Source organism: Streptopelia decaocto (genome assembly GCF_964273445.1).
Source record: "Streptopelia decaocto genome assembly, chromosome: 2".
NCBI classification, from domain to species: domain Eukaryota; kingdom Metazoa; phylum Chordata; class Aves; order Columbiformes; family Columbidae; genus Streptopelia; species Streptopelia decaocto.
The window spans coordinates 37,043,790-37,057,877 of record NC_138655.1 but is presented as its reverse complement, the minus strand read 5'-3'; the positions used below and the strand labels follow the sequence as shown (position 1 = coordinate 37,057,877).

General features: G+C 37.2%; 1 protein-coding gene across 1 annotated transcript in view; it reads right to left on the bottom strand.

Moving 5' to 3' along the window:
- Positions 1-1,009: 1,009 nt before the first annotated feature.
- The window catches only part of ARMC1 (armadillo repeat containing 1), a 31,985-nt gene continuing 18,906 nt past the window's right edge, over positions 1,010-14,088 (bottom strand). Inside the window, exons 4-7 of the mRNA XM_082044452.1 lie at positions 7,532-7,721; positions 3,984-4,100; positions 3,827-3,901; positions 1,010-3,247 (exon numbers count right to left, since the gene is read on the bottom strand). Coding sequence (XP_081900578.1) covers positions 3,056-3,247; positions 3,827-3,901; positions 3,984-4,100; positions 7,532-7,721 — 574 coding nt within the window. The 3' untranslated portion in view covers positions 1,010-3,055. The remainder of the gene's footprint in view (positions 3,248-3,826; positions 3,902-3,983; positions 4,101-7,531; positions 7,722-14,088) is intronic.

Sequence of the window (14,088 nt, the reverse complement as noted above, 5' to 3'; positions counted from 1 at the left end):
ACATCGTGGGCAGTTACAGGAGTTACTTCACACCTGCCAGTTTGCATCTGCCTAGGTATTCAGTGTTTTCTTCTGAATTAGCCCCACACAGCAATCAGCCCATCAGCTTACATGGCCTATGGCAAAACTCAGCAAGATCAGCTATTTTTGTATGAAATAAGCCATAGGTGACTGTGGAGTATATTGTATTTCACAATACTGCAGAATGCTTACAGTGCTCTGACAGCTGTTCACAGAGGCACAGTTATGAGCCTCAATTTTGCCTCTAACAATCCCATCAGCACTTACTCTTATTATGAAGAAACATGGTAGTGATTATTCTATTATGCTGTACACGGTTGTGACCCTGGGACAATTCAGGAGCTTAAACCATGATGCACGTGGCGGCTTCCTTGGCAATCGAATATTCTGCAACCAGTGCAATGTGATACCAGTGCTCTCTCTCCCAGTTCAGCTTCTTTTTGGAAGCCTCTAATTTTGCAGTAATTTTTTTTGGTCATCTCCTCAGATCAGATTAAAAGGACTTTTTTATCCTTAATCTGACCTCTGAAGAAGTAAAAGCATAAAATTAATGGCTGTGTGCTGTGTCTTTTTAAAATCTTACTTTTTCAGAATAGGAGGTTTTCCAGGAACGTTGGTTCTTCTTAATTTCCTTAAAGAAATATGACCTATACAGCATCAGTTATTTAAAAAAAAAAAAAAAGCACTAATGTCCAAAGAAAAAAACCCACCAACCTAATAACGAGTTTGAGATAATGTCCTTAAGTAGCTTCTACATACCTACTTTTTACAAAAACTTTGTTTAAAATGCAAGCATGTTCTAAACATACATAAAAGCCCCATTGGGATATGCAGCAAAGGTCTCACTATGACTGAATGTTTACATTCTCCTCTGTTAAATTAAAAAGATGTTATTTCTAATACCACAAATAGCTTAAAAGAACACCAGAACGTTTAAAAAGACACTAGCCTTTGTTTAGACTTTTAAAAAGGCACAGTCATATTTTGTTTAGTTATATTATCCTTTATTATTTTACAATGTATTTCAAAAACTTTTACAGATGCCTTAAACTGTTCTACAAGAGCTGCAATACTGTCATAAAAGCACACCTACAGACCAAATGCACAAACAAACTGTAATACCTACTGGTATTGAACCATTAATATCCAAAGGGTGTAGTCTTTTAGTAAACAGATGTGCAGTAATGCAAATGCAAACAGATGTTAATGCAGAAAAAGAAAACTCTGCATTCATGGCTATAGAACAGAGGACTTTTCAAACACATTTGGTACTGTAACATTCTAGACAGCAATATGAGTAATATTACATATTTAAAGCAATACATGCTCTGAAAAGCCTGTATTTTCAATCTGTGCGTGTAAACCTGAATCAAAAATAAACTAGATATATTAAAAAACATGAGACATCTAGTCTGCCAACAAGCTTTTGTTTCTTTTTTATCCTACAATGACAATTAACTTGGGTGGGTGAACTCTGACCTGCATTATTATTTTACATTATCGTTTCCTCAGCATTTCTGTAACATTATGACAGCCTGCGATTTGTTTTTTTAATTCTTTGTGCATAGGCACAGGTGAGTAACTTTGATACATTTTTTTTCCAAGTCTCCAAGACATAAATATAATTAATATTACAGCAAATACGTTACCACAAAAAAAGCGTTGTATAATGAGGTTTATAACTTTATTTAAAATTCCTAGCTGTACTTCTCTGGTGCAACAAAGCAATGGCACTGCAGTTTTCACACACTGCGTATTGAATCTTCTCAGGCACACAGTGTTTACTAACAGCTCAGATACATATTATTCTCTGCCTACAGAAGTTTTGCTTTCATTATCACTTCTGGTCACCGAAATTACCAAGGCATCTTTAAACCTACGCTGCCTGTAAGTAACAAGATAAAGCCAATTGTTTGCATATGTTTTTAAGCCTAACCAAGCTGATACACTTTTCATGGGAGTTTCCTGAAAGACACTAGGAGTGAACAGTGATTACATATCAGATTTGTTAGGTAAAAAATAAAAAGGGGTTAAAGTCAAAATTTACGAGTGTGGCACTGCGGCAAAAGAGGCATTCGGTTCTGCTTTTTTCTTCAAGTTCGAAGTTTCAGTTACCATTAAAGGTTTGCTAACAGTGAACACCATTTCTTAACCCAATACAGTCTACATCCCTCTGTTCTCTGCAGACAAAGCTGCAGTGGGTCATCGCTACATTAGACCACAGCTTTTGCTACACTCTTCCCAGGTAGTCTAAAGAGCAGTCAGTGGTATTTATTAGTTATATACATCAGTCAGTCACACCCATCATTACAAATATGTTCTAGTTTGTTTACTGTACAATGTATGTATACATATTTGTGTTTATTCAATCCCTTATTTCTTAATCTAAGCATTCCAATTGTTAAGGGCAGGCTGGGAAAAAAAATCAATATACATAAAAGGGTTATAACTTTCAAGTCTGTAGTGATTCTAGTTTAATAACAAAAGGGGAACATTGGGCTCATGCTGTGAGCCCGGCTCGCAAAAATCAAGGCAAGAAAAGGAGACAGACTCTGTTTTTCTCTTGAGTCAAAATATAGAAAGTTAAACAAAATAATGTTAGTCCAAAGGGATGCCAAAATAAAAAGGGCATTTTATTTAATGCACAACTAGAGCTATTAAGAATTTTCTTTCACAGAGGCCCTGAGACTTGAGCTAAATGGATTCTGCCTATCATGTGTTTCATGTGAAGTCAAACTTAAAGCTCTATATGCATAAACATTTGGTATATAACAGTGGACCCATTTTTAAAAAGTGAAGCAATAAAATCTACATGAAAAACAAATGAAGAACAATTTGATTGGAGGCCTCTGTCCTTTGACCCCTGCCCTATCAGGCTAAATGTCCAATAAAATGTAAAATGCAGCATACGTTTGCTTAATCTAAAATTTTTTGTGATGCGTTATTGCAAATTGCACTTGGCAGTTCACCACACCAATGGAAAACTGGCCCCCCTGTTGGTTCATTCACGCAGTCTTTTAACAGCAAATACAAGTCACCAGTAGAAAGATCTCGATAGAAAGTTTGCTGCCGTGCTGAGCCAGCTTGCTGCACCTTCTGGGTGTGACCCAACACGAGACACTGCTTTGTCCTGTTCCTTACTAGGGCTTTCATCTTCTGGTAAATATTCAGGTAGATCTGTATTCTGCTCAACTTCCACTGGAGTATCTTGGAACGGAACCAGCATCTGATACGACACAGCAGATTAAAATTATGTCAAATGTTGTAACTTAAAAGAACAAATGAGTGTTACACATATCTATACATTCAGGATGACAGGCACACATACTGTGAGACTCCTTCACATCCTCCTATACAGAGAGAATACAAACGGAACCTACAAGATATCTGCAATCTACTATGCTTAGATATATATGCTTACACTATATCTGCAATCTACTAAGCTTTGGCTTAACATGGGAGAAAAAACAGCAAATAAATAAAGACATAGCCCTTTAACTGTAGTTGTGAAATAAAATTACTTCAGGAACTGCAGCCAAAAAAAAGAATGTGACTGTGATCCTTATATCGTTAAGGAGAGAAACAATTACAGTATTTTTTGTCCTCGTTCTGAACAACAAGTTCTGTGAAACTGTTCTACGGACACATGTCTTTATATAGGATACCCTTTATTCTCCTTGTACTCTGTGTGTAGGACTCTCACTTAGAAAAATTTGCCAGGCATCAGATGTTATGGGCACAGAGGTGCTGGCATTAAAGATACTGCCAAGCTAAAACAATTGGTATTTAAAAAGATCTATCTTACCTCCTCACCACTTTCACTTTTCACAACTTGCTGTGCCTTCATAACTTTGGTTGATGCTATTGCCGTTGCCAATGCCTACAAGCACACAGAAAAAACCAAGAGCTTAGTGTGACAGAATGCAACGATGTGAGGATTTGGAGGGTTATTGAGCGCTTACCTCTGCTTTCAAGTCTGAACGAATTCGCACCACGCACCTTTGAACAGCCATTTGAAAGGTAAAACTAATAACACCTTTAATTTTCAACAAGGCTTCTTCACAAAGATTCCTTCGAGACTAAAAAACAAACAAAACCCCCACAATTAAGGTACTTGCATATAATACACTGTGTGAAAATGCTAACAATTAATTGTTAAGGAATTCCTCTATGTCTGAGGGTGTGTGGTTATTCAACAGCATTTTTGTAAAAGAAAAACGAAGATTATAGTGCACAAATATTAGACTCTCTTGCCACAAAAAAAAAAAGAAAAAGAAAAAAATTGCTTACACTTTAGAAGTCAAAGAAGGATGGAATCAACTGTAAATAATTAGAGAAAAGTGCTGAAAAGCAAAGAATGTTTTTCTCCGTATGATCAGCTAAACAGTCCCCTCTGGTTAAGTTCTGATTGACTGAAGTGCTCATTGATGAGTAGTTAGTGTTTAAGTTGCTATTTATCAGACACCTTGCCTCCATACTGACGGAATGCATCAAACCAGCTGTTGTATTTTTCAGCTGCTTCATCTGTGGCAGCTCATGGACACCACTGCACGGCACAACCTTAATTCTTCTTTCAAAGGAAAATATTTGCCTGATAATCCACAGAATGTTATGTTTAAAGCAAGTGACATCGCCTACTGTGCTGTAACATCACATTGACCTGTACTAGTTGCATCTGTTCTACATTATCTCAGAACGTTCTATTATTTTTTTTCCTTTTCATATTTGCACAAGATGGTTGTAACAAAAAGGATTAAAATATGCTTGGAGAGACTGATAGTTCAGAAGGAGAAAAAAGAAATGAAACGTTGTACCAGAAATAAACTAACAACCTTACACAGGTTCAAAATAATGACGTATTTAACTTCCACTGCAAGTTTCTGGAAGATTTTAAACAATAAGCTATTTTAAAGCATATTTATATTAGTTATCAAGTACTGGTTAGTATTTGGAATAGCTTCATGCACAACAAATAAATTAAATACTTTTAATATCTGGAAGGACTAACTTTCTTTTTTTAGCAGTTTAGCATATATATTAAAAAATTCATTTGTGTGAATTTATATATTAAAATCATTAACATTTTCAACAGTTAAAAAGTTAACAGTGCTGGATAGGCTACCTTTCTCATACACAGAAATTTTTTTTATGCACCGATGACAGGCTGCCACGCGTAAGTGAAAGTCAAAACTACTTTTGGACATAAGAAGCAACACACTTGCGGCTTATTAGCCTAAAGAATTTATACTTACACGGTTGCATAGCAATTCTGTGACAAAATCTGGCATTTTACTCTGAGATCCCAAGGTTAGTCACAGTCACCTCAGTTTAATTCAAACGGAGGCTTTCAGTGACTAGGTAACTGGTGAATCACTCTTATAGACAAAACTTACCAAGGTCCATACAGATTCCATAAAAAGTTGGAAGCTTGGCAGCCACTGGCCTTGCTGCACAAACATCTCTTGCAAAGTATGGCTAGCTATGGCAATTAGGTACAAAGCCCAGCAATGCAGACCCAGACAGCTTTCTGCATGGTCCCCCTGGGCATGAGCACATGGCAGGACAGGTGAACTTTCGGTTATTTTCTTGCACACATTGTAGTCCAGCAAGTAGTTCTGCTATTATAGAATGCTGAACAATGAATACCATACCCTAATATATACTACTAAAATGCACTGCTTCATTTTTTCCTTTTTTTTAAAGCTTATCATCAAATTTGATAATTAGATCTTAAAATAAAAACATCCAACCCCACACTAAACAGCAACTGACCTTTCCCCTCCCTTCCTGAAATAATCAATATCTACTACGAGGTTTTAGAATCCACAAGCACTTGCAGGATTTGCAGTCATTCCTAACAGCAGCTTCTTGTTTCAAATCAAAATGACAAAACACAGGTGAACTGAGAACACAGTATTTACAGTCCCATGTTTACTTACTATGCCTTTTACCATTCATATGTGTCACCTAATATTCTTTGCTATTAAAGTTGGGAATGTAGAATTAAACTAAGCTGCTTTTATTGTTCACATCCTTCACCATTCTCCCATTTCCAACTTATCCTGACATTTAGAACAGTATTATAGGGATGTTTAACTGCTGGGTGGGCACTTGGAGTATCACTAACATTTCTTTAATCATCTGATGAAATACAGAGCTATGTATACTACCCATCTCCAGCCAGCACACAGATTTTTCTTCTATGATGAGCTAAAAAAATATGCTCGTGTGCTTTATGCAACTACAGAAGGCTGCAGTTTTGCTCTCTGGAGCTGAACATCTAGACATCCTACACTTCTTCAAAATACCTTTTCCTCAGCATTTAAGAGAAAAACTCTACAAATCTTGCTAAGTTCCAATTGTGAAAGAACACAAAGAAAACACTTAAAAGACAGAATCAGACTATAACCAGAAAATCTAAACTCACAAAGTAGAAGTGGATTAAATTTCTTGCTTGGAGATACCTGTGAACAAACAAATCAACTACAAGCTTAAAAATAAAACAAAACAAACCTAAGAGGAGACAACTAATTGGGCTGAATAAAAAAAACCAAACTTCAGAGTACAAAAGCCAATGGTGTTGACAAAGCACTGCCTTTCTAGACCGAGCAAGTGCTAGAAGGACGAAACTGTAAAAATATTTACTTTGTACAAAGTGAGCTAGAGCAGCATGTTATTTCTAAAGGAATTAACCATGGTCTTATGAAAACAGTACGACGCGTATGCTGTTGATAAACTGGGCCTGTGGACACGCTTACTTGGCAAAATATAAAGCAACAAAGCAAAGGATCAGGTCTGATCATTTAAAATGGGTACAAAACTGAAGATACAGAGTCCGGAGGGCACTTGTGGATAACATGCTTAAACAGTCTACATGCTGTTTGGCAGCCGTAAAAAGGCAAACATGGCCCTGGGGTGTTATCTACAGGGGTATGGTAGATAAATCCGTAGAAGTTATTCTGACATTACATAAAGACTCAGTGAGACCTCATTAACTCAAATGCCATTCTGGTCACTACAGCAGAAAAGATCTCACAGACAATGAAAAGATGTAGCAAAAGCAGCCCAAAGAAAATATGGCATTTCTAAATGAAAAGTAATTTAAAAAACAAAGTGTGTCTGAAATCTCTCATAACTAAAAGGAAACTTCTTTTAGTTTAACACACCGATACAACCACAAGATATCCTTAAGTGAAACTACTAAAGGTACCTTGTTTATTCCATTCCTTCTTGGAAAAGGAAAGAAAATTAAGAGACGTGGAAACAGAACAGTTTTTTAGAGTAATTAAAAAGCCACCAAGGAAACTGCCTTAAAATGTCTTCTTTAGACATTCTGAATAAGCTCAATTTATGCAAGATTTTAAACATATCTTGTGATTCAAAACACGATTCACAAAAATTGCTGACAATTGATGATGCCACACAAGTAGCCTGAATACATTATTTTTGTGGGCAAAATACATCTCAGTACAGCATGCCTTATTTACATAAGCGCTGAAGGTTTCCTTACCGAATCATCAAGGCCATCTATATGCAAAACCACCGTCTTGGCACGCTTATTTGTGCTGCCGAGGAAAAACTGTGCTTTTCGTCGACGATAATTCATCTCATTCACACTGTCCATGTCTGACATGTTGGAAGACTGAAGGATATCATAGACTTCAGAAGCTAAAAGTTTAGTCTCTCCTGGTGTAGTGGTCCTCAAAGAAAAAAGGGATTAAGATTTGTAAACATTTGTTTTTACATTAGTGCTCAAAGTAGCTGCTGATTATGTCCTTGCAACTGGAATACTCCATGTGCTACAGAAATACAACAATACAGACAATACATAGCAAAAATTTTAAAAAGGGAGAAGAGAAATTAGGTAAAACTATTTCCTTTCCCATACTCCAATTTTTATGTCTATCTGCTAATTCTAATATCATTATAAACAAGTCTGTGTTCTCAAACAACACAAATACATCAGTTTGACAACTAAAAACAAACCAAAACATCACTGCCTTGTGATACGTTTCATTTCCCACTTGCCTTGTTACAGAAGAAAAACTGCTCTGTATAACTGTCATCTTTGCAAATGTTTTCTTCTCCAAAGTTACTGAACATCAACAGCAAAGCAGAATCCCAGATTTTGTTAAAGAATCCAAATATTATTTCTGATTAGACTAAAATTTATGGTATAAACTACATGATAAGATTTTTTTAGATAGAAAAAGATGTAGACAGTAGACCAAACATATATTAATTTCTTATAATGAATTAAAACTAATTTTAACAAGGTACTAATATAAATCTATACTCCAAATCCAGCCCTGTTTTAATTATGCCAGTGATTCAAAACTATATGCAGAAACAAAATCATTACCGCATCAACTTGCAATTAATCTTAAAATGATGAATGACAGCTTTGCTGCTTTGTTTAGCAAACACTAAGTAACAAGTACCTTTAGATTTTTTTCTTCCATTTGACTTCCTTAATTACAATACATTTTTCATCCTACCATATGGACAAGAATGAACACTGAAGCAAGCATCTTATGAGTTCTCAACTTGTGGAGGTCCCAGCTAGCCTTTTTTTTCTTTTTTTTCTTCTCTGCACCTTGTTTTGAACAGCATCCATTTGGAGAGGAAAACATAAGTTCTTGAGATCATTCAGTACATTGATAGTATTCCAAAAAAAAAAAAAAAAAAAGGAAACAACCGAGATCTAAAATAGGAAAGCATTTCAGTAAGTATAATAAACTCTATTGTAAAACCAAGGTGATGTTCAAGGTTGACTCTGTTTCTTTATACAAATAATGGTAACAAAAAGATAAATACAACTAAATTACATGTAAAAAAACAGTAGAATAGTGGAAGTTTTTGTAAAAATAAGGATAACACCTTGGCTGTGGTTTGCTGCCTGAAATGAGAGAAAATTGCAACCTTAAGAAAAGAGGGTTCTGAGGGCACTAAGCCATGCCCCAAAGCACCTTCCCACTTCCCATCAGCAGTTTCCCATACCACTGCCCACAGGTGTCCAACCCAGCCTCCTGCCACCCTCAGAGTAGCAAAAGGGAACTAACTCTTGCTCATCCGCCACCCACATTCACACTCTGGTATAGAAGGTGCAGGTACATACTATGAAACCACTATGCAGTTACAGACTGAGAGCCATCAATCACGGGAACAACCTCCTCAGGGATGTAGCAGAGTCCCCATCACTGGAGGTTTTCAAGATGCAATTTGGACAGGATGCTAGATAATGTCATCTAGATTCACTTTCTCAAGAAATGTTAGACCAAATCACCTTTCAAGGTCCCTTCCAACCTGGGCTGTTCTACAATTCCATGACTAGTGTTCTGCTGCCCTGCTAGGGAAATGGTCATCTCTAGTTAGAGCAGAGTAACAGTTGGTAAAGACTTGGTTACCAACACTTTCAGAGGCAGTAACATCTTACATTACTTCAGCAAGATTCAGAAGATGCCTGTCAGAATCCCAAAGCTTTAATTTCCACTGTCTTCTTGAATTCCTGTCATCCTAGATTGCTGCCTGTCCATTATGTTCACCCAAGGCTGCCTATATAAGTAATACAAACACAGAATCCAACTGGCACATGCAGTGTCTGTCAGAAGAGAATACAAAAAATGCTTCTTGTCTTCTTCACAATTAAAAATAACTTTGCAATCGTCATCCAAATGCCGCAGATGTTTTATTAGCATAACAGGACATTTTAAAAAGTTTTAGCTAAAACTTAAAGGACACGAAAGTTACTGGCTACAACTCCAAAGGTATATGTGATGTGGGTTAAGAATGCATGCTTGGAAGGAATGCGTAAGCAGCATATAACATGGCCATACAACCAGCATGTGACTTAAGTATACACATGGCATCATAAATGATAATAGAGGGGTCCTGACAACCTTCCCAGCACAGCTGTATCTGATGTGAAGGTAATGTTTCTTTCTGTAGAAAAAGCACAAAGGCTGAAAAAGACTAATAAAGAATTTCTCCTTTTGGAGAAAGGCAAGACATAAATATGTTTATTAAAACACCTCTTTTAGATCTATGTGTGTGTTTAAAAGATCATCCAATGCTTTTAAAAAGCTGTAACACTGTATGCATATATTTTCAAATAAATAGATATGTACATATGTGTATATTACAGATGCACTCCTATATGAGAGGAAACAGATACAACGAATAAACCAGCTCAAAGAACGGTAGACCTTGTGCACAAGCACCAAAACCATTACATGCATTACATGCATTTCTGTAGTGACATACGCTGTGCTCTAAAGACATGTTAGCAAAACAGATAACAAACATATCACAACAGCATTTCATTAGAGAGTGTTACTACTGAGTTTATAACCTAGAGACAGGCTGTCAAGTTAAAAAGGGTATCTTTCTTTGTCAGAGATTCAATTATATCCCAGATTCTATCAAAAGTAGATTTGTGTCATTTAATTCCAAAAGTCTAACTTCTGCAGTGATGCTGCTTTTGGTTGTACTTGCTCAGTTTGTCCACTACCCACAACAAGATGACAAAGTTAATTACCCATTCGTGACATTTCAAGGCTCTTGATAATCTTTGAGTGATCACCTTGACCTCTGGGGAGGTGATAGAACAAATATGGAAACCATTTCCTTCAGGCACATGAAGGACAAGAAGGTGATCAGGATTCACGAAGAGGAAGTCACGCCTGACCAACCTGATAGCCTTTTACAATTAAATGACTGGCCTGGTAGATGAGGGCAGAGCAGTGGATATTGTATTTTGACATTGTCTCTCATAAAATCCTCATAGAGAAACTGATGAAGTATGAGCTGGGTAAGCAGATAGTGAGGTAGACTGAAAACTGGCTGGATTACCGCGCCCAGAAGGTGGCAATCAAGGCCATGAAATGTAGCTGGAGGCCAGTATCTAGTGGTGTACCTGACAGGTCAATACTTGGTTCAAACCTCTTCACTATCCTCATTAACAATCTGGGTGATGGGGCAGAGTGGACCCTCAGCAAGTCTGCAGATGACACAAACCAGGAAGAAGTGGCTGATACACCAGAGGGTTGTGCTGCCATTCAGAGGGACCTAAACAGCCTGGAGAAATGGGCAGACAGGAATCTCATAAACTTCAACAAGGGGAAGTGCAAAGTCCTGCCCCTGGGGTGCAACAAACCCAGGCACCAGCACAGGCTGAGGGTTGACCTGCTGGAAAGCAGCTTTGCAGGAAAGGACCTGGGGGTCCTAGTGAACATTAAGTTCAACATTAGCAAGCAATGTGCCCTTGCAGAAAAGAAGGTGAATGGTACCTGGGCTGCATTAGGAGAAGCATTGCCAGCAGGTGGAGGGAGGTGATCCTGCCCCTCTGCTCAGCGCTGGTGTACCATGAGTACCATGAGTACTGTGTCCAAGTCTGTGCTCCCCAGTACACAAGAGATACGAGCATGCTGGAGAGTCCACAAAAGGGTCAGGAAGATGATTAAGGGGCTGATGAACAAGCGCTGAGAGAGCTGCAACTTTTAAGACTGGAGATGACAAAGTTCAGGGGGGATTTTATCCATGTGTATAAATACCTGAAGGGAGGGTGCAAAGAGGACGGAGCCAGGGTCTTTTCAGTGGTGCCCAGTGCCAAGACAAGAGGTAATGACACAAACTGAAACATGGGAGGTTCCCTCTGAACATCAGGGAACATTTTTACTGTGCAGATGGCCAAGTACTGGCACAGGTTGCCTAGAGAGGTTGTGGATTCTCCATCCTTGGAAATATTCAAAAGCCATCTGGGACATGGTTCTGGGCAATGTGGTTTAGGTGACCCTGCCTGAGCAGAGGGGTTGGACCAGATACCCTCCAGAGGTCTCTTCCAGCCTCAACCATTCTGTGAGTCTGTGAACACATACTAGAAATTGAGAAGTCAGTAGAAAAATTCAACCAGCAACATACAAGAAGTGTATGCATTTTTATCAGCTTGCAGATAGCTATTTTTTCAGGTTAAGAGTATTTTAGAAGTTATGCCATTATGTAAGTGAAGCAAAAATGTATTTAATTTCTCTGCCAATTATTTTCCCTATGTATTGTCTTCCAAAGAGTTTTGCATGACAGCTTACATAACTCTAATGCACTTAAAAACTGAGAAAGTCTGAAGTATAAGCAGCTGTGTAATTTTGATTTTTTTATTTCAGAGATGTCCTCCTCCCATATTTAGACTTAGTTCACTGCTTAGTCCTAAATGGTTTTATCTTAAGGCACCAAGAACTAAAGGCCAGGCTACAAGGAACAGAGGATTCTTCATTTTCAAAGTCACTAAACAATTTGCCAATTGCTATTTCAAATATTTTCACCTTAGTTTATAGCATGATCTTACTAGCCAGAATCATCAAGGAAAAGCTATTGAGCTTATTACACCTTATAATAACAATTTAAAAACTTCAATGCAAAACTTAGAAATCCAATAGTTTACTAGTTCAAACATGACATTGATTTTACGAAAACACTGCACAAGTTTTCTGCCTTAATCTATAGCATTTTTAGGGCATTTTACTTACCACAATAATTGTATTCAGTAAATTTAGTACAAAGCAAAAAATGAGATCACACAGGAATACCAAAGAAATATTTTAATCTCAAGTCATTTCACAACATAGATCAACATGTCAGTGTATATAAGCTCACCTAGGAGTTTACATTTTTACTTTCTGTATTAACCAAAAAAAAAAATCCCACCTGGACACCTTCCTGTGTAGCCTCATCTAAGTGTTCCTGCTCCAGCAGGGGGATTGGACTAGATGATCTCTTGAGGTCCCTTCCAATCGCTAACATTCTGTGATTCTGTGAGAAGTGAGCAACTAGAAGTAGACTGTCACAGAACAGCCCACTCCCCAGAACTCTGTTAAGATCCAAGCAAGGAAAATTATATACAAGAACACTAAATTTGCAGTACACCACTTATACACATGTAATAGACACCTGCACATACCAAATATCTGTAGTATATATATTTTCAGATGCACAGCCCCATAAGGGATGGTGCAGAGCAAACAGCCTTACAACTCCTGGGGAAAGGCTTGTTACAGACAACCAGAACAGGTTTGCATTGTATGGCTCATCACTGTACTCTTGCTCACAACTACTTGGGAAACCAACACACGGAAAAATTAATATTAAGAGCAGGTCTTTAAAAGCAAAGAAAGCCAGCAATAGTGAAGGAAAGAGTAACCCAACCCACAAAACTAAGGAAATAGATCTCAACCTTTTAAAGTCAGTTCAGGTAAAATTTCCTGTATTGACATCTCAAGGAGTTTACATACTAATGGAAAAATAGTGCCTTAAAGCACAGTTCTTTTAAAAAAATAAATCCACCACATAATGCAAGTCTAACAAATATGAAGAGTTTAAAGAATAAAAATTACTTCATTATCCAAGTTAAGGTTCATATATTTGGCAAGACCTCAGCTGAATCACACACTTATTTTTACTTCTGATTTAACTTACAGTCTTATCACAGAAAAATCCTATGCAATTCAGTGATTGTAACAAAGGACTAAATGCATAATTTTTAATTCAAAATACAAGTTTGAGAGACTCCATTTTTAGAATGACCCAAGCACCTTTCCGAAAAGTTTGAGAAAACTTATGATCACATAGAAGTAGGTATTTTCACTTGATCTCAATCCTTTTTCATACATGCAAGTACTGCCCCTATAAGACAAAACTAATATTTTTCCCCAGAATCCTAAGCAGTGATATTTCAATCATCATTTCTGTAATGAACCTCTTTCATTGCAATAAATGTAGTATCTCATATGATACAAAAAACACAAGTAGGAATTGAATGGACTGGCATGAGTTCTACCCAAATAGATTGTTGGGTAAATGCAGCTGTATTAGAAACTTTAAAGCATTTACTTGGTGGAGATTTATAATTCGATTTAATTATGGTTAAAAATGGCTAACAAATTGATATTCATATCAACTGTGCCTTAAGATCATTGATGTACTTGTTTCCAGGTGACCAGTTTCTTTCAGAGACCATTCTTCTTATATTTAAGGACAGGAATTGTCTCTAGCAATAACTAAAGGGAGCAGTAAGCT